The 20,243-nt window shown below is 46.6% G+C and overlaps 2 protein-coding genes across 2 annotated transcripts in view; one reads left to right on the plus strand and one right to left on the minus strand.

Annotated features, from left to right (window-relative positions):
* Positions 1-224: 224 nt before the first annotated feature.
* CLDN23 (claudin 23) lies at positions 225-2,564 on the plus strand. The gene has a single exon (XM_070407379.1). It carries the CDS (start codon positions 810-812, stop codon positions 1,689-1,691), a length of 882 nt encoding a protein of 293 aa, XP_070263480.1. The 5' UTR covers positions 225-809; the 3' UTR covers positions 1,692-2,564.
* A 9,117-nt stretch (positions 2,565-11,681) lies between these two features.
* The window catches only part of LOC139005852 (low-density lipoprotein receptor-related protein 2-like), a 42,200-nt gene continuing 33,638 nt past the window's right edge, over positions 11,682-20,243 (minus strand). Inside the window, exons 27-32 of the mRNA XM_070408062.1 lie at positions 19,796-19,921; positions 18,584-18,694; positions 16,895-17,131; positions 14,155-14,632; positions 12,513-12,621; positions 11,682-11,740 (exon numbers count right to left, since the gene is read on the minus strand). Of these exons, the coding sequence (XP_070264163.1) occupies positions 11,711-11,740; positions 12,513-12,621; positions 14,155-14,632; positions 16,895-17,131; positions 18,584-18,694; positions 19,796-19,921 (1,091 nt within the window). The 3' untranslated portion in view covers positions 11,682-11,710. The remainder of the gene's footprint in view (positions 11,741-12,512; positions 12,622-14,154; positions 14,633-16,894; positions 17,132-18,583; positions 18,695-19,795; positions 19,922-20,243) is intronic.

A 20,243-nucleotide genomic window follows, 5' to 3' on the forward strand; every position in this document is an offset into this window, starting at 1 on the left:
TTCCGGGACACGCCTCAGGATCCTGGTGCACGCGTGCCCCCAGCAACCAGGCTGAGGAGAACGGAGGCACCGCGCATTGGGCTGGGCGTGGCTGCAAGACCACAGCGTGAAACTTCAGGGAGGACCGTGCGCGCCGGGAGAGGAGGGAGGGGAGGACACACCCCGGGCCAGGGCCAGGACCGGAGAAACACTTCGCCAGCCGAGATTAGACGAGAAGCATAAAAGCGGCGCAGCCACTGAGCCGACTCCGCTGTCCCAGGGCACCGCCTCTCTCCTTCCCCGCCCACGGCCCGCGGAGCCTCCGGAGGAGCCGGAGGCGGGGCGACCTTTGCTCGGTCCCGGAGCAGCCCGGCCGCGGAGCCAGGTGTTGGCGCCCCCCGAACCCCGAGCCCTCCGGGGCCGCGCCGCTTCCTGCTCGCCCCTCCCACCCGGACCGGCTGGGCCCCGGCGGCCGCTTCTGGACGCCCGCACCTCGGGCCGCGGTTTCGGTCACACCCGCCCGAGAGTGGTTTCGATTGCGGCCGGTGGCCGGTCGGCAGGGCGGAGCGGCCGGAGCGCCAGGAGGGATCTGGGGGCGCGCGGGAGTGAGCACCGTCCCGCAGCCAGCGCGCCGACCGGGCCGGAGACAGCGGGGCGCCGGTGCCGACCTCGGGGCCGGAGCCCCGCGCTTCCGGGGCCGTCGGGGCCTGAGATCGCGGGGCCGCGGGGCCGAGGAGGCGTCGGGGGAGAAAGCGTCGGTGGAGGAGGCGTCGGGGGAGAAGGAAGGCAGCAGGTGAGCGGCCCGCGGGAGCGCGGCCCGACGCCCGGAGATGCGGACGCCGGCGGTGATGACGCTGGGCATGGTGCTGGCGCCCTGCGGGCTGCTGCTGACCCTGACCGGCACGCTGGCGCCCGGCTGGCGCCTGGTGAAGGGCTTCCTGGACCAGCCGAGGGACGTGGTGCTGTACCAGGGCCTGTGGGACATGTGCCGCGAGCAGAGCAGCCGCGAGCGCGAGTGCGGCCAGGAGGACCAGCTGGGCTACTTCCAGGCCGAGCCGGTGCTGGTGGCGCGGGGCCTGATGGTCACCTCGCTGGCCGTCACCGCCCTGGGGCTGCTGCTGGCGTCGCTCGGGGTGCGCTGCTGGGCGGACGAGCCCCACTACGTGCTGGCCGGCGCCTCGGGCGTGGCGCTCTTCGCCGCGGGCCTCCTCAGCCTCATCCCGGTGTCCTGGTACAACCACTTCCTGCAGGACCGCGCCGTGCTGCCCGCGCCCGCCAGCCCGGTCACGGTGGAGGTCAGCTACAGCCTGGTGCTGGGCTACCTGGGCAGCTGCCTGCTGCTGCTGGGCGGCCTCTCGCTGGCGCTCAGCTTCGCGCCCTGGTGCGAGGAGTGCTGTCGCCGCCGCCGCAAGGCGGCCCGCACCAGCCCGCGCCATCCCAGCATCAGCACCGTGTACGTCGACTGGCCCCAGCCCGCGCTCACGCCCGCCATCAAGTACTACAGCGACGGCCAGCACCGGCCGCGGCCCGCCGAGGCCGGCCCCGCCGCCGCCAAGCCCAGGGTGGGCTTCCCCATGCCGCGGCCGCCGCCCAAGACCTACACCAACCCCGTGGACGTGCTCGACGGGGAGGCGGGGGCCGGCTCCCAGGGCGCCTCCTCGCGCAGCACCCGGCCCTGCCAAAGCTCCCTGCCCTGCGACTCCGACCTGTAGGCGGCGCCCGCCAGCCTTGACGGGGGACTCGCCGCCACCGTCCAGCTGTAAGCCCTAGAAACACCTGGCTACCCTGTCACTGGGAACACCTGGCTACCTTGCCGCTGGAACATCTGGCTGGGAGTCGGACCCCTGGACCCCTTTCCTGTTCCTGTACATGGTTTGGAGGGGGATCGTCCTTTCCTGCAGCCAAATTGGACTCCGTGGACGATGGACTCAGGGTGGGTTGGGCTTTCTTTTTACAGAGGTTAGTTTTTCTCTCCAGAGGGACCAGAGGCCTCTCATAGAGTGACAGACTTTTCCTACTTTTAGCTGAAGGACAGAGAGCGACTTTGCATCGTGTTGACTGGGGACAATAACAAGTCCACATCAGCAAATTTAGAGGCTCAAAAACTATCTGACATCTTGAAACAATATTCTGAAATGCCGATGAACTTTGCATCAACGTAATTAAACATTATTAATTTCTTCCTGCTGTATAATTACTTTTCAAGCAAACGCTCAGAGACCCGTGTGTTTCTGGCTATGTATGAATGAGGCTCTTAGAAATAAATGCAGAGCCATGCATATACCAGCAGCGTTAGTGGCTTTTATGGCATGAAATGACCTGATTAACCTATATTCACGTTTCTTCATGTACACCTAGCATTTATCTTTTTTTATTACTTATGTTTGGTGTGAAAGTTGAGGTCACACCAGAGTTTCCCTTTTAGAAGCCAAAGAAGAATGCTATACTGTTGTGTCCTTTGGCTACCTCACCCTAGAGAGAGAGGACGAGGGATTAAACATTTGGTGCAGAATGGAACATGTTGATCACTTTAGGTTAAAGTACATGTGTTTATGTATTTCTCACTTATAAATAAAATTTGAAAGTAAGACTCTCAGTACGCCCACAGACGTTTTTTGTCTCCAGTTCAAGCCTTCATTACTAACACTGTTTCTGAAATCCAGCCATCAGATCTTCACACCTCTTAGCATAAGGTTACTGAAAGGTGCCAACGGGGCCCCACTTCAATGCCTGGCTGCTTTATTTCCAGGTTCTCGCTGTTTTCTGTGCAAAGCCAAGTCTATTGTTGAAAAAACTGTAAGCACCAGTTTCCACATGAGGTGCGACTAGAAATCTTTTCCCCTTGTAACAGTGATGCCTCGTCACAGGTAGGCAGCTATGTGTACATGAGCAGGACTAAATTTCCAAGTGATTGATTTCAAGGTGCTTTTAACTGCACCGAATCTCGTCTTTATAACCTGCCCTTGGTAGCCAATTCAGAGGTAGGAAGGATCAGTTCAGCAAGCAGTGATAACAGAGCTGGAGAGCTAACTGAACAGCTCAGGCTGCTCAGTACCCGTGGGAGGAATAATTCAGATTCACTTCCTTTGCCATTTTGTACTGGAATTACCTGTTTCTATCTTTTTGTGAGCAAACTTTAAAGTGCAGGCATATCCCTTGGGGATCTTTTTCAAATGCAAATTTAATGGGTCTGGAGTGAGGCCTGAGACTGATTTCCTAAGATCTCCCCAGAGATGCCAAGGCTGATGGTTCCTGGCCGCCACTTGGGGCTGCCAGGCTTTCACTGGGCCTGGGCCTCACTCAAATTTCAGTCCCACGGCAGCACATAATCAGACCTTTGAGAGTTCGCCCTCTAGCTGAGTTAAGGGCTACCCTCTAGGGAACAGAGGCAGAATGGAGAAAAGGCAACACTGCTTTTTTCAGCTAACACTTCAAAACAGATTAGAGCCCTGGCTGGCATGGCTCAATGGTTAGAAGCATCAGCCTGTGCACCAGACGGTCACGGGTTCAATTCCCGGTCAAGGGCATGTACCTGGGTTGCAGGTCTGATCCCCACTCCTGGTGGGGCACCTGTGGGAGGCAACCAATCTGATGTGTTTTTCTCTCTCCCTTCCCCCCGCCCCTATTCCTTCCTCTCCCCACTCCCTCCACTCTCTCTAGACTCAATGGAAAAATATCCACACTCCTTGAGTGAGGATTTAAAAAAATGACTAGCACTCTTGTAGTTTAGGGAGTGATTCTCTCCAAAATCTTTTCTCTGCATAGGGTTGTTTTAACAGTGTGTTATGAATTTTCCAAGATCGAGGAGGAGGAGGTGATTGAAGAGGAGGGCAAAAGGGAAGAATTAGCAGTACAATATATTTTTAAAAGGGATTAGGCACCTGAGAAACCAGGATCTAGCAGATGACATAAGGACTTTGGGTTTCTGGCAAGTACCAAATTCATTGAGTCCTTTCTGCTTCATAATGCCCCTTATTACTTCTAGGGAAGCTCTGATAGAAACAAACTGGTGTTTTGTATGTTTTTACTTTTCCTTCCTCCCCAATTATCCACTGGCTTATATTCAAAATATTTCCTCTCTGGAGATTAAGATTTGCTTCCAAGAAAACTCTATTTTTGCCCTACCAACAGAACTGAAACCAAAACTCACTTTAAAAACTACGTACTTCTTGTTTAATCTTTATTATGTTACCAGGAAACTACAGTTGGGCTCGGGCTGCCTGTCGCTGTGCCCAATAATGAAGGCAGGGTTGAATCATATTAGGCGTTTATTGATAAGGCTAGCCAACCAAGAAGACAGGGCACTTACAAGCATCAGATCCTGCCTTCCAGCAAGATTCAAGGGACAGGATTATAAAGGGGAAGGGGCTGGGGTGAGGAATGCAGCTACATGCAGGCCTGAGGGTCCACAGACGTCAGCTATTGAAATTAGCTGACGATGAGATGATGTTGATGAGATGATGTTTTGACTCCTGATGGGTCGGCCTGACCATGCTTATTGGTTCTGCTTTCTGGATTCACAGCTGAGTCACCTCCTCAATTGCTTTGCACAGACCTTGAAAAGGAAACTTTAAGAAAAACTTAACCTCCTATCCTATATAATAAGCCTAATATGCAAATTGTCCCTTCAGACAGAGTTCGACTGGGAGACTGGGAGTTCGACCGCTCTCTATGACATGCGCTGACCACCAGGGGGCGGCGCAGAACATGGCGGGTGCCAGCGATGCAGCGCTGGCAGCGGGTGGCAGTAGAGGTGCTGCCGGCCCCAATGGGGCCCCTATGAGAGCAGGACTGCAGCATGATGGTGGAGCAGTTGAGCGGGTGGAAACAAGCCAAGGCAGTGCAAGCAGGGGCCCAATCGCTCTGCCGATCACCCCACAGGTGGGATGGTGGAGCAGGTGAGGGGGCAGCACCAGGCCAAGGCAGGGTGCCAGGTGGGGCTGCGGGGCTGTGAGGCTGGGGGCACGAGCTGAGGCCTGATTCCCACAGGCCACCTGAGGGACCCCACCCTTGCACAAATTTGTGCACCGGGCCTCTCGTCTACATATAAAAGCCCAGCGACCATTACAGAGGAATGACCAGAATGACCAGTGGCTATAACACGCACTGAGGCAGCCAACCAGCCTGATCCAGGTCCCCATAGTCCTCCACCCCGCCCACCCCACCCCCGGCCAGCCCAGGCCCCAATCAGCCCCCAACACCCCGATTGGGGGCAGGGCCAGCTGGCCAACTGCCTTGGCTGGCAGAAATTTGGGGTCTGGGGACCTTGGAGGTGCTCGGTCTCAGGCAGTTGCATGGGAAAAGCTCTCCTTTGGCGCAAGTGGACCCGGGATCAGGATGCCCGAGTTGGGGATGGTGTGGGGAGGCTTGCCTGGTGGCTGCCACAGTCCCCGCAGGCCGCGCACAGCACAGCAGCCAGGCGTCTGGCCTCAGTCAGAGCAGCCACAGCAGGGCACAGGGGGTGGCGCCCAGGAGCCAGAAGGCACAAGACCCAACCCGGGTGCTTACCTGCCTGCTGGGCCCAGCAGCACCAGCAGGCGGGCCATGGTGTGCAGCAAGGCGCTGGGGTGGCTCGGCCGATGGAGGGAAAGCAAGCAGGGAGGGCGAGGGCCTGTGCCAGCCAGAGCCCCAAGTGGCATGGGCAGGGCTGGAAACCCTGGTGGAGTGGGCAGGGCTGCAGACCCGCATCTTTTCAGCGTTGGCCTTGGAATTCTGTGGGTGACCAGTGTACTAGCTACCAGGGCGTCAGAGGTCAGCCCTGCTTCAAGAGAGAGGACATGGTAGAAAGTGGCAAGGCCACAGGAGGGATGGGAAATGTTGTGGCCATCTTCGGGAAACACAGCTGCCACAGTCTTCAGAAACTATGAACAGATAATAATCTTTGGTCTCTGTTCTACAGAAGAGGAAGCTGAGACTCAAAGAAGGCAGCCTTCTGCAACACCTCACCCACTTTCAGACCTGACCCTGTGCAGCATTGTTTTCGTTGAAAGTAGAGGATCCAAAATGTTTTCAGATCTTCGCTATTTTAGGCAGGAAAGAATTTAGCACAGGGAATTGGTGCTTGGGAAATCATCGGAAAGCTGGAGGAGTGGGTATTAGGCTGGGCCCCCAGGAAAGACTCCCTGGCCAGTGGGAGGAGCTGCCCCCTCAGCCACAACTGAATTCTAGGACACTCTGGCACAGCTGTGACCCGGAGATTGGGAAACTGCTGCCCCCGCAAGTGCCTTCCAGCTCCCACAAAACAGGTCACTGGGCACTGCCTCTGACCTCTGGCACTCTCGTCTAGGAGTGAGATCTTGCCAATGTACCTCATGTGCCTGGTATTGATAAAAATGGGGTCCAGCTGGTAGGGCTCAGTGGTTGAGCATTGATCTATGAACCAGAAGGTCATGATTTGATTCCTGGTCAGGTTTCAGGCTCGATACTCAGTGTGGGGCGGGCGGGGGGGGGGGGGGGGGGCGGTGCAGGAGGCAGCTGATCAGTAATTCTTTCTTATCATTGATGTTTCTATCTATCTCTCCCTCTCCCCTCCTCTGAAATCAATAAATATTTTTTAAATGGGGTCATGATGTATATACATGTTATAATGAGTTTTTCACTTCATAGATCATTAATGTCTTTCCTGTTAAAACCATACTTATAGAACATTATTTATCATTCATTTTCATTTATCTCATAGAAGGGAGAGAGAAACATTGATGCGAGAGAGAAACATTGTTTCCCGCACTCACTGGACTGGGTATTGAATCTGCAACCTGGGCATGTGTCCTGACTGATAATCAATCCACCACATTCTGGTGTATGGGACGATGTTATGCTGGTACCCTGACCCAAAATTCCAGCCTTCAGAACTGAAAAAATACATTTCTGTTGTTTAAGCCACACAAATTTATGATATTTTGCTATGGCTCTCTGAGCTGACTAATCTATATATTCTCTCTATATAAAAGCCTAAGCGACCGAACGGCCGAATGACCAGTCGACCGCTTGCTATGACACACACTGACCACCAGGGGGCAGATGCTCAATGAAGGAGCTGCCCCCTGGTGGTCAGTGCACTCCCATAGTCAACCTCCCTTCATCTGGTCACCAACCTCCCGCAGTCCCTCCCCACAGCCTGCTGGCCCCAATTGGGGCCTATTGGGGCTAGCCAGGGGGAGGGACCCCACCTGTGCACAAATTCGTGCACTGGGCCTCTCATTCACATATAAGAAACTTAACCCCCTATTCACATAAATGTATGTGTTCTAAAATTTAAAATAATATGATTACGTTTCAGATTAATTTAGGTGCTCTATCTATCAAGTTGTAGGTCCCCCTATCAAAAGTACATGTCTTCTTGTTTTCCCCCATTTACTCCTTCCAGCCCCCAGCCCCCTCATACATCTTTTTGCTCCTGAAAATATCCAAGCTGGCATGGAAAGAGACTCCTGCGTCCAGACTGGTCTGGTTTGGGCCTCAGGGCCATTCTCTGCCACAGCACAGAAACTGATGAGTTTGAGACTCAAGACGCTGGAGGAGGCCAGCAGCTCAGGAGTTGCTGTTGTGGGTGAAAACTCACCCTAAACTTAATACCAGCTACCCAGCAACCACACCACAGTGGAGACAATGATGGGAAATGGCACAGCCACCTTGCCTCAAGCCCTTCATACCTATCATATGCCATCGCAACTCGTTTTTAATAATCCTAATTGCATACAAAATATGTGTTCTCATTGAATGGGTGAAGTCTTCTCAAGATTGCTCAAGCTATGCCTGGAGGAGGGAGGAGTGTGAAAGCAGAGCCGACACTGCATTAGCACAGCGCCTGCTCTACCCGTTCGCAGGTCTGGCTGCACGCCCTCTCTTAGGAGGGGTGAGGTTTTTAGCACACACTGTCCATCTCTTGGGGAGGCTGTGGGAGGAACTATCAGAGATGCTTCAGCCACCGCCCTCTTTATTTATTGATCTTCATCTCCTAAGTTTTGGGGCGCCTGTCATTTTGTCAGCACCTTGGTGGACACCCTGGAAAACAAACGATTCCAGGCCCCACCTTCATGGAACTCACACGGTCTAGTGTGAGAGATGCATACAAGGAAAATGAATAATAAACCAGGGTCAAGGGCTGGAGAAAAGGACGATATTTTAGGGAAGGTGGTCAGATACTCAGCAGAGAAATTAAAGAGGGAGCGAGGACGCTCTGTCTGTGGAATGGCCACCTCAGTTTCACTGCTTCACTCATAAACTTGCTTTCACTTTAAACTCTAAAAGTAAATAAAAGAGGGAAACTAGTGTGAAATTTTTCCCACACAAAGTCAAGAACCCACACACTACAGGCCAGCCGAGGCAGACCTGCTCCAGGCCTGGTTCCTGTCGGTAGCACTAATAGCCTAAGCCCTGCCCTCACTGAACTTCAGTTTTCTCACCTGTACAACTGGGAAGACTGGATTGGATGTTAGCAGAGGGCCTGTCTAAATGTAATATTCTGAGAGTGCAGGTTAAGAATTAGATGAGGCTGAGAGGAGAAACATGAAATGTGAACAGTGAAGGCTGGGGAAATGGATAGATCTGTAAAATTAGTAATTGGTCTGATAGCAACAAACTCCATGATCTACTTCTAGGTTTCTCTGAATTTCATAAACCTCCCAGTAGTTAAAGTAGTAGGACCTTGATACACCCTCCCAACATCCATACCTGAGGTTTTATAAGGAATTCAAGTTTAATGTCTGCTATAGACTTACTGCTCCATGTATTAGGTGGAGGGAAATTAAGTAAGAAATTAACATCTTATAAAGAGATTGTCGCAATGGAAGGCTCTTATAAGTTGAAAGCATGTCGTTGCTCCAAATAGGTAAATTGACATATTACAATTTAAGGGATAGGGGTGGTTATTAATCTATCTATCTATATATATAAAAGCCTAAGTGACCATTGGACCAGCAGCTATGATGCGCACTGACCACCAGGGGGCAGATGCTCAAAGCACAGGCATGGAAACATGGAACAGACTGATAAATCTCACAGGGAAAGGGGAAGAGGTAGGGTAGGAGGAGATTAAACAAGGATCTTATATGCACACTAGAAGCCAGGTGCATGGATTCATGCACCTGTGGGGTCCCTTGGCCTGGCCTGTGGGGTTCGGGCCAAAACTGGAAGTCTGACATTCCCTGAGGGGTCCTGGATTGTGAGAGGGCGCAGGCCAGGCCAAGGGACCCCATCAGTGCATGAATCCGTGCACTGGACCTCTAGTTAAATATAAAATCTTAAGTATTCACTCTAGCCAGTTTTGCTCAGTGGTTGGAGTGTCAGCCCGCAGACTGAAGGGTCACGGGTTCAATTCTAGTCAAGGGCACATACCTCGGTTGCAAGCTTGATCCCTGACCCTGTCAGAGTGTATGCGAGAGGCAACCAATCGATATGTCACTCTCACATCAATGTTTCTCTCTCTGTCTATCCCCCTCCTTTCCACTCTCTCTCTCTCTAAACAAACAAAAATCAATGGAAAAAATATCCTCTGGTGAGGATTAACACACACACACACACACACACAAAACTTAAGTGTCCATTTATGAAATTAAGTCCTTCTGTTTGGAAAGGACATTCGGTATGTTTTGTAAATTCTTGAATAGGGAAAGCATAACAGGGTGTGTTAAGCAGATTCAGGCAGGATGACACTTAGGCAGACATTCCTAAGAAACCAACGATAGAAAAAGATATAAAAAAGCAGCAGGTGAGAAGGCTGCACACATGACCTACTAGAAGATTCGGCTGCAGTCCGCTTTCTTTTTCCCAGGAACAGGGAATAGGGGGTGTTTATGGGGCAAAGTAGGAAATGGGGCTTGTAGACTAGAAGGGTGGGGCTGAGAGGAATTGGAATGTGAAAGCAGGCTGGGCTAGTGAGACAAACACAAGGCCTGGAAGTCTGATGGAGCTCAGGGGCTACTAGGAAGGGAGACATCGGCAGCTGCTTAAGCATGTCCAGAAAGTGGAAATACTGTTGTGCATCATTCACATGTGCCTTTGGCTTGGATTCTTTTGTGTCATTTCTATGCACTTTTGCACAGAGAGAGGCACAGCCCTGCCAAGGACAAACTTGGCAGTGAGGATGGCTCTTGGGAGCGGGTAGCAAGATACACCTAAGATTCACCCTGTGGATGAGAAGGGGTGGAAGGAACGATGGTGCTAAAATGGTTTCTGTCATAGATAGCTGGGCCCCTGAGGGAACTTAATGCCACTGCTGCATCTCCCAGCCTCCAGGAAGGTGGAGCCTCAGCGTTTGGTCTTCAGGTCAGGTTGATTCCTGCTGGGGGATGTTTACACTTGATTGGAAAGCACCGTTTATTTTATATACTACACCCTCAGTCATAAGTCTAGGACTTCTCCTTATGCTTGGAAGCCCATACGACTCATTCTGCAAGAAACTATGAGTGGCCTAGACCAGATCCAAGCAAGAAAAGTCTTCCAAGTCAAGTTGTGTTTATTATCATTGGGACTCATGTTGTCAGACTCAGGTCTAAGCACACAGGCATGTTCATTCGATGCCCAGTTGGCCTGATGTAGGTTCGGTTAATCCCATTTTAATCATTGGGAAAACAGTTTCATGATTAAGTGATTTGCCCAAGTTGCTCCTATCGAATTCCAGACCATACTCCTGCTTGGTTACCTGTCTCCTATCAGAGTCAATGGCCCTGATTCCTTATGTGGGTGTGAGTAAAGTAGATCCAGGAAGACAAGCTGAGGTACAAGCTTTCAGAGGGACGTGGGATCTAAGTAGCATCTGAATGTTTCCCCAGCCGGCAAGAGCTAGTTGACATGAGCCCCGATCCACACCATAACTCCATACATTGTGCCCACAGTATCCACGCACTTTACTTCAAAGTCAGACAAATCATTAATCTGAGTTTCTACGTCTGAAAAGTAGTTCACCTGTACTTAGTTTTAAAATCATATGAAAGCATAAGAAAGATGCTGATTTTACAAATTTTCAGAAAAAGTGAGTACTAACTTCACAGCAAAATTTGAGAGAGGGAGTGGTAGGGAACTAACCCTTGCACATTTACTGCAGTGCAGAAACCTGACCTCTATCCTGAAAGGTAAAGATTTAAGATAAATCATTCCCTTTTGTAAGATGGAGAAAAAAATTCAGAGAAATTAAGTAGCTCAAAGTTATCGTCAGAACCAAGATTCAAATCCAGAACCCCTGACTAGTTTTGGGCCGGTACTGGGATCAAAAAGTTTCTGCTGATAAGCCGTGACCTCAGTAACATGGAGATCATTCTGAAATCAATACCCACTAACGAAACCAGATGACTGCCTCCGATCGAAAAAGCAGCTATTTCAGCCCTAGCCGGTTTGGCTCAGTGGATAGAGTGTCTACCTGTGGACTGAAGGGTCCTGGCTTTGATTCCGGTCAAGGGCACATGCCCAGGTTGCAGGCTCAATCCCCAAAAGGGGGCGTGCAGGAGGCAGCTGATCAATGATTCTCTCTCATCATTGATGTTTCTCTCTTTCTCCCTCTCCCTCCCTCTCTGAAATCAATAAAAATATATTAACAATGAAAGATAGTCAACATGACTCATCACCTCTCAAAGTCTCTTCCTGTCCTTAAAAAAAAAGAAAGAAAGAAAAAGCAGTTCTTTGAATAAAGAGTTACCATTGGCCACAAGCTGTTCCAGAAGTTAAAACAGTACACAATGAAATGTATAAACAGTTTTTATTGAGATGCTTCCGCTCCTTTTAAAAAAAAATCAGATTAATCAGTTTGCAAAGAGGTCAATAATTCCTGTAAGAAAAGAGAGTTCAAGTTAGAATATATGCACTACATTGAAACAAAGCAAAAACAAAGAGATGGTTGAGCTATACAGAAGTTAGAAGAAATCACAGGGAGTTATAAACTTCAGGAGTAATTCCAGCTAACCCTGATAACGTCCCAAGCCCACCCCACGATAGGACTGGACTCCTTGTGGAAGTACACCAAAAGCTGAAGTTCTTTTTCTTTTTAATTTTTTAAAACACTATTTATTATCATTATTATTATTATTATTTAAATCCTTACCTGAGGATATTTTCCCATTGATTTTTTTTTTTTAAGAAAGAGTGGGAAGGAAGAGAAGAGGAAGAGGAGGAAAAGGAGGAGAGAGAGAGAAAGAGAGAGAGGCATTGATGTGAGAGAGATACATTGATTGGTTTCCTCCTACACATGCTCTGACCAGGCCCAGGGATCAAGCCTGCAACTGAGGTAGGTGCCCTTGACTGGGAATCAAACTTGTGATCCTTCGGCCCACTGGCCCACGCTCTAACCATTGAGCCAAACTGGCTAGGGCAAAAGCTGAATTTCTTGATTACTATTTCATGCATGTTTCACTCTGGTTTGAATAACTAAAGATGGAACAGAGTCTAAAGACAAAAAATTACTGACCATTCATTTGATATACATAATCGCATCATTCTCTAGTTAACACTGCCTCCTTTCACCTGCCTAGGATCTTTCAGAAGGGTCATTCTGTAGCTCTCTCTCAAGAATCTGTTTTCCTCAAAGACACTTCCAGGCATACCTGTTCATCATAGGCTTCATTGACAAAAGTCTCACTGCTCATTAGATTCTCTTCTTCTTGGTCATGTTCTTTACGGCTGTTCAAATTTCTTGATGAGGCTGTACTATTTCTAGAAATCAAAGAAACAAAGTCAAAAGAGTTGTTCCTTGAGGTAGCAGTTGGAATTGGCAAATGTTTAGAAAGGGCCAACGTGTGCCCTAGTCAAGGTTATTTTTTAAGGAATTACGCAGTTTTGATTGTCTCTTTAACAACGCAAACAACCTAGAATGGGCAACTCTTGAGTCAATTATTATTTGTTACTAGGCATTCATTTAACTTCTGAAATGATACATCGTCTCAATTGAGGGGAACTAGGTAACGGGAGGCAATGCGTACTGAATCCAAGGACAGGTAAGTGGCACCTGGACACAAGCGGCAAGTTAATGTGGTGACAATCAGACCCCAAGGGTAGCATCTCATTCATCTTAATATTAACCATTTAGCTATTAACTAACCATTGCTACCTTGGGCAAAAACAATCACTTCTCCTGGCCTTTCCTTCAGTCTGTAACATGAAGGCTGGGCAGAGATGTAACTTTTACAACTTTTGTCATCTCTATATTTCTTGATACATAAGCTGTTTAATGTCTACTTATCAAATCAGTTTCTTCAGTTACAATATCTCCCCACTCTAAAGCTTATTTTGCCATCATTCCTACTCTAAATCGTGATTTTCTTTTATTGTCTAAAGTCTTACATATGTCTTCTTTTACCCCAGTTGACCACCCCCCACCCCACCCCCCGCCGCCCAGCCCCCTCCAATGTCTGTGTCCATTTAAATCGTGATTTTTGTTATTCTTGTTTGTTTCTTTAATCCAGTGATTCCCTAGCTCTTTGACAAAACAATGTTTTTGCTTTAAATCTTTCCTGAGTTTCTTTATTTCACCTCCTGTTATGGGATGAGTGGTGCCCTTTCCAAATTTATATGCCAAAGTCATAAGCTTCATTAACTTAGAGTCTAAGGCTTAGACTGTAGTCTTTAAAGAAGTAATTATGTTAAAAGGAGGTCATAAGTTTGGGCCCTAATCTAATATGACTGGTGCCCGAGAAGAGGAGATCAGGACACGGCCATGCACAGAGGAAAGACCATGGAAGACACAGAGCAGCCTGCATCTACAATTCCAGGAGAAACCAGTCCTCAGCCTCAGAAGAAACCAACCCCACTGATACATTCATTCCAGGCTTCCAGTCTCCAAAACTGTGAGAAGATACAGTGCTGTTGTTTAATACCTGACGCTATGGTATTTGTTACAGCAGCCCGAGCAAACTAATACACCTCTCCTAACAAATTCTTCCTCCAAAAATCATTGGCATCAGCTCTGCCTCATTGATGGGGAATCTCCTCACTTTATTCAATCCTCCAGAGATTGTGCCACTGACAACTGTAGAGGCAGATGTATCTGCCCCAGAAATCACTCAAAAAGATGGTCCCAATTATTATTTTTTTCAGGTCATCTAACAGGGGAGGCTGCTTCATCACCTCAAGCCTTTCTCAGAGGACAAATTTCTAGAGTGGACTCCTACCTCCAACCCCATTCCTCTTATTTTAGAAGCGACTTCTTGGGAATAAAACTCTCCCATCAGGACATTAAGAGCTACTCACCTTTTTCGTTCACGTTCTTTTCTGAAATACACAAATGCTCCCAGAGCTACCAGAACAACTGCCAAGGTGATGGTGAAGCTGAGGGCGATGTAGCCCGGGCCAGGTCCACGCGCTGCCTCTTCACAGAAGTCCCCACCGTATTCCATGGGACAGCTGCATCTTCTCCGCTCTCCTTCCACGGTGCAGATTCCCCTCCCATTACAGAAATCGCTGCCACAGGGCAGATGTTTTGCCCCCTCTGGGTCCTTGGGCTGAACAAGCTTCCCTCTTTCGTTGGTTTCTGAGGTCTTGCTTTCTCTATCAGGAATCGAGGGGATCAGTTTTTTTCTGACAGGGTAATTCGTCCCTTCCGGACCCAGATATCTAGCATTGGGGGGCTTGGCAGCCTGGAGAGGTTGGGCAGCTTTAGGGGTCACCCTTTTTCCAGCCTCTAGCTTTCCAAGTGTTAGTGTTGAATGGGTTTTATCTGGATAGGCACCTACGAAAACAGTAGGTAGGAGTATGGGTATACACACATATTTGTCTGTTAAGAAATATGTCAGAAGAACAAGAATTCTAACAGACTAAACCAGATATGGTTGAATTTATAAAATCATAAATCACTACTATTACTTGGGGCCAAATAAAAAAATCTATTGAAATTTATATTAAAAACTGCATATCTTACAGCACTTAAAATGTTTGGTTTCAGGAACAGTCTATTGACCATACCCATCTACTTTTAGATGATGGTATGTATAGGTTAGCCAAGGTAGATTCCATCAATTACTATGTTTTATTCTATAAGAATTAGTGTGGTAGATCTGAATAGTAAATGTATAGGCTAGAAAGATTTTCTTTAAAATGTAAGTATATAGCCTTAACCTGGTTGGCTCAGTGGATAGAGCGTCAGCCTGTGGACTGAAGGGTCCCAGGTTCGATTCCAGTCAAGGGCATGTACCTTGGTTGCTGGCACATACCCAGTAGGGAGTGTGCAGGAGACAGCTGATCGATGTTTCTCTCTCATCGATGTTTCTGACTCTCTATCCCTCTCACTTTCTCTCTATAAAAAATCAATATATATATATATATATATATATATATATATATATATATAAAATGTAAGTATACTGTAGGTTTTAGCAGGATCTACAAGTCGCAAGTATTGAACCAGATTTCATGGTGGTGGTAGAGGGGCACGCATTAGGCAGGCAGTAGGCAACAGGGTGCTTTTAACCACAGAGGAATCTGAAGTTAACTTTGTGTTTAAGGCACTTCACCATATTCTCTGTCATTGTTGGCACAGGTGTTATTCCTCATGTGAACACTAAAGACCAAAGTAAATATTAGCAATGAAACTATTCTTGCTTCTTTCTTAAGCTGGTCCACAGGCGTGTTTCCACTCCTGGACAGTTTAGGGTCCCTCATGGTAAGGTATATCCAGAGGAAGCCAATCTAACTTTATGCACCCAGTACCACCCCCTCCAAAACAAGTTATGTAAAAGTCAGAGTGAAATCATTATTAAGGAAAAGAGTTAACTCTTGGGCCTAGGTCACCAGGGATGGGAGAGCAAGGGAAGGTATGTTAGATTTCTGGTTTGGCTTTAAAACCAGGTGATGAGGGTGATAAATGTCTCACTCATTGACACTCCCCACTCTGAGTCACTGCCTACACAGGAAGGGCAAGACCATAGAATCAACTCTTGGTCTTTGGTCTTTGTCTTTCCTAGTTAAAATGAAGTGATAAGGGATAATAATTTGTCTTCCAGCCAGTCGGGTTTTAGAAGATGAGGATTTAAATTGAGAAGTAATGAGAACTGTTCCCTGTAAGATTCATTTTCCAAATCTTTTTCTTTACTAGTTATGACCAGTCTCAGTACCAAGCCCACTGCTTCTTCAATTCTATGCTTATAGGACTTGGATATCACTGGAGCTGGAGCTATGGGATTAGAGGGTGGCGGTTACAAGTAGAATTAGATATAGCTGTTCAGATGACTGGCCATGAAAACGCTGTTCCATGAAGGCACTATTTGGCACAGTATTTCTGTAACAGCCATTTACAGTTAGCATTTAAGTACTAGTATGGCAGCCTTATACACATTCTCTTGTATTCCTTAACACCTCTGTGAGGTAGAAAGTGCTATTTCCACATTAAAAAGAGGGACCCAAGACAAGATAAATAGTTTGCCTAACCAACTTCCCCTGCCTATGCTCACCAAGTGATCGAAAATGTACTGAGTCAAATCTAGGTTGCCGAAACCGGTTTGGCTCATGGGATAGAGCATAGGCCTGCGGACTGAAGGGTCCCGGGTTCGATTCCGGTCAAGGGCATGTACGTGGGTTGCGGGCACATCCCAAGTGGGAGATGTGCGGGAGGCAGCTGATCGATGTTTCTCTCTCGTCGATGTTTCTAACTCTCTATCTCTCTCCCTTCCTCTCTGTGAAAAATCAATAAAATATATTTAGAAAAAAAAAAATCTAGGTTAAATGAGTGTTCTTTCAGGCAACATACAAACTGTCTAGCCCTTCGGAGCTCACTATCACATTACCTGTTCTAAAATCAGTACAGAGGGCACATCAGCTTTTCACAAGGGGTTCAAATCTACATCCAACAGCCCCATCGGAAGTGTCCTATTGCTCAGTTTAAAGAGTGTACAGTGATAATGATGTAATCATTTAGAGAATAAAAACCTAAGGAATATTGAGGAATTAGATATTACTAAAAGTAAGCCAGTCATGGTGATGAATAGGAGCTACTCACAGCCCATTTCATCAGATGCATCCAGACAGTCAGCATGACCATCACACACTTGCTCCATGGAAATGCATTTCTGACCATCCTTACAGGCTTGCAATGGCGCAGAGCATCGGACAGCTTCAATACATCTGTTTGTGTCAGCCAAGTAGTAGCCACTGGAACATTTACAAGTCTGTCCTTCAGGGTTTGGTAAACAAATGTGGCTACATCCTCCATTGTCTTTTGAGCAGCTGTTACTACCTGTGGATCCCCAACCCCCCGAAATATACTGATTTAGATTTTTTTTCAGAAGGGTCTTCTGCAAATAGACTATCAGAGTTATAGGATCCAGATATTTTCCCCACGGGATACATCTCATTAACTTAATTTCTTTTAGTCAACTAGGTACCACGTGATTGGTGATTCTTCTTCATGGATAAGAATGGCTATAGGAACCTAGGAGTTCAGACAACGGATGGGCTTAAGAATAATTGAGGTAAACTCTGATTCATTCAAAATCCCATCGTGACTTCTCTTCTCCCCTCACACCAAGCACCCGGCATCAGAGCTAGAAGGTTCTTACAAATAAAGCTCTCTTTAGATGAAAATATGGAGGCTATGGTTTCTATGATCCCTCTAAGAATAATAATAGATAGAGAACAGATTGGTGGTTGCTAGAGAGTGTGGGGGAATTGGGAGAGAGAGAGAGAGACAGAGAGAGAGAGAGAGAGAGACAGAGAGAGAGAGAGAGAGAATAGTCTGATTAAGTCAGCCATTTATAGCTTCCCATAATTCTTCAAAGCTTATATATTATATCTAGAAGTGAGGGTTTACCTTTTAAGATATTCTAGGAATTGTGGAATAGGTATGCATGTAGTATAGATAAAACCTACTTTAAGGGTGACAGAGACCCTCCTTCTGGTTCTCAGAATTAAGCAACAGATTATCATCGCTTTTATGATGTGACCATTTATCACACTGAATAATTCTAAAAGGTTCATCCTGCAAAGTCAAGACTTTAGAGTTTAAGCATGACTACTAATAATATCAGCTAGAAAGGTTAGCTTTCAAAAACAAAGCAGTGGGGCAGCATTCTCTTAAGACTAATGTGTATACTGAATCATCCATGGTAATGGTAGGTATGATGAACTATTTGAGCTCACATTGTTGGGGTTAATCTCCACTAGGAACAGATCACTTCTCTTACTACTTCAACTAAGCTCATCATCATCCTCCCCCAAAATTCAGGCAGGCACTCCATTTCTGTCCATAGAAATGTGGAGAAAAACATCTGAGCACCACTCCCAGTTGATATTTCAAGGATTAGTTGACATCACAAGTAGATACAAGTGACAATGAGTAGAATGAAGACACCCTAGAGCTAAAAGGGATTTTTTATTATACCATAATTGTCATTAACCTACAATAATAGAACTGAAAATAGAACCCAGGTGTACCAAACTCCAGTCCAATACACTTACCACTACTATGTTTCCTAAACAAGTAACAGAACTAGTTACACACCATGACCAGACTGTATATAACTGCATAAAGACAAGAGAATTGTGTAGACCTATAGGAATTTGCCAGGAAATATTTTAATGGAAATTTCAAAGATATTTCAAGGCAATAATGTAGGAGGGAGCATCCATCCCCTCCATGGGGAAATCCAGTAGACTTCAGTGCTGTTATAATCGTTGCAGAGTCACTTACCCTGTTGAGAAAGTTTACTGTAAACTTTTAAATCCACAATCTTCAGGTCTACTTGGAACCACCGGTTTTCTGAAAGTTCTGCCTTGCTGTACCAAACTTTAGTGATTTGGGCTGAAACAAAAGGCAATGAGCAATCCTTAACAAAAGTGAAATTAAAACAACTTCTTGGGCAAAGAATATTGCTCAATGTAAAAACTGTCACTTGTTTGCATAAACTCTAGTTGAGGAACAACAGCTTTAGAGAAGAGGTATGTATTTTTCTAAATCATGTTTCTGGGAAGAAACTTCAGATAAATAAAAGACAACATTCTATGCCTTCCTCCAAAATAAAATCAGGTATTAATAAGCTATGTTGAGAACATTCATATATGATCAGATATCTAAAGACAGGAAATTAGGATATATGATGCTTAGATGCAGCCCATACATGATGGATAATGATTTTAAACATTGTTCTAGAACATTTCTGAAAATGGCTTCTCTGCTACAAGAGTCACCAGGGGAATCTTAAAATAGATGGAAAAGGCCTTCTCACATACCTAATAAATTAACATCTCTGGGGTAGGATCTGACCATTTGTCTTTGAAATTCTGATGTGGCCAGCCCAACTGGTCAATGGACCAGAATTGGAAAATATAAAGAGACACATTTATTTTAAACACATAAATTGTGCATTTTCTGGTTTTAGCAAGTCTAGATTCTAACCAGAAGCAATATATTAGATAGAGCACTATGATTTACGACAATCTCTCTGAATATACTAGAAATACCTTGCAAGTGTAAGATGTTCTATATTTTACCTAGTATTTTCATGTGTATTTAGTCAACTGAAACAGGTACTGTCTTCATTTTACAGGTAAGGTGTTAGCCACTAGCTACTAACTGACAGAGCAGTTATACAGCCTAGTTCCATTTTCTGGTCCAGTTCTCTCTCTACCATAATAGGTGTCCTCCAAAGCAGAGAGCCTCATATAAATGCTAGAAATCTCAGGCAGAACTGGACTATACAAAGAATAACCAAAAAAAAGTTAAAGCTCCCTCAAGTCACAGAATCACTGTTACACATACATGTTCTGTTAGGGATGTTGTTTGGCTCTTCTTCTAAAAGAAGGACACCAGCAGAGATCAGTCCTAAGCAGTAGCAGATTCGCTTTAGATCCCCAGGAGTAAATGCACATCACAAAGACAATCAGATACAGAGTTCAGACCTACCATCATCAACTGTTGTCCAGAACATCATGCTTTGGCCATATGTAAAGAGGTTAAGGCCCTGAATTCCTTTTCGGTCTACTCTGTATCTAGAGCCATCTTGTTGAATACTTTCTATGAGTCCTCTCCCTAGAAAGAGAGGTTCTGTTTATTTTATTTAGCCCAAACAGCTGTGTTCTCTCCTTCAACTCTTTACATCTTGTCTTGCCTCCTCTCCAGGAGGAGACTATCTTCATCCATTCTCTGAAGGCCAATTCTTCATTCATTTATTCTACTTTAACAATGATACACAAATATTTGCTCTTGCATATTTTTAAGGTCTTGATATTATGCCTTCACAAAGGAGCTATTGCATGACTATGGGCTGTTATATGCAACTCAGGATGGGGAATGATTGTATTTGTTTAGAAAGTGGTACAGAAAATATAAACACAAACCTAAAAGTTATTTG

Source organism: Myotis yumanensis, unplaced genomic scaffold (genome assembly GCF_028538775.1).
Source record: "Myotis yumanensis isolate MYYU_CA2020_CCGP unplaced genomic scaffold, mMyoYum1.0.hap1 SCAF_3, whole genome shotgun sequence".
Taxonomy (NCBI): domain Eukaryota; kingdom Metazoa; phylum Chordata; class Mammalia; order Chiroptera; family Vespertilionidae; genus Myotis; species Myotis yumanensis.

What these genes read in the sequence shown, in the direction of transcription:
- CLDN23 (XM_070407379.1), top strand. Translation starts at nt 810, where the DNA reads ATGCGGACGCCGGCGGTGATGACGCTGGGCATGGTGCTGGCGCCCTGC.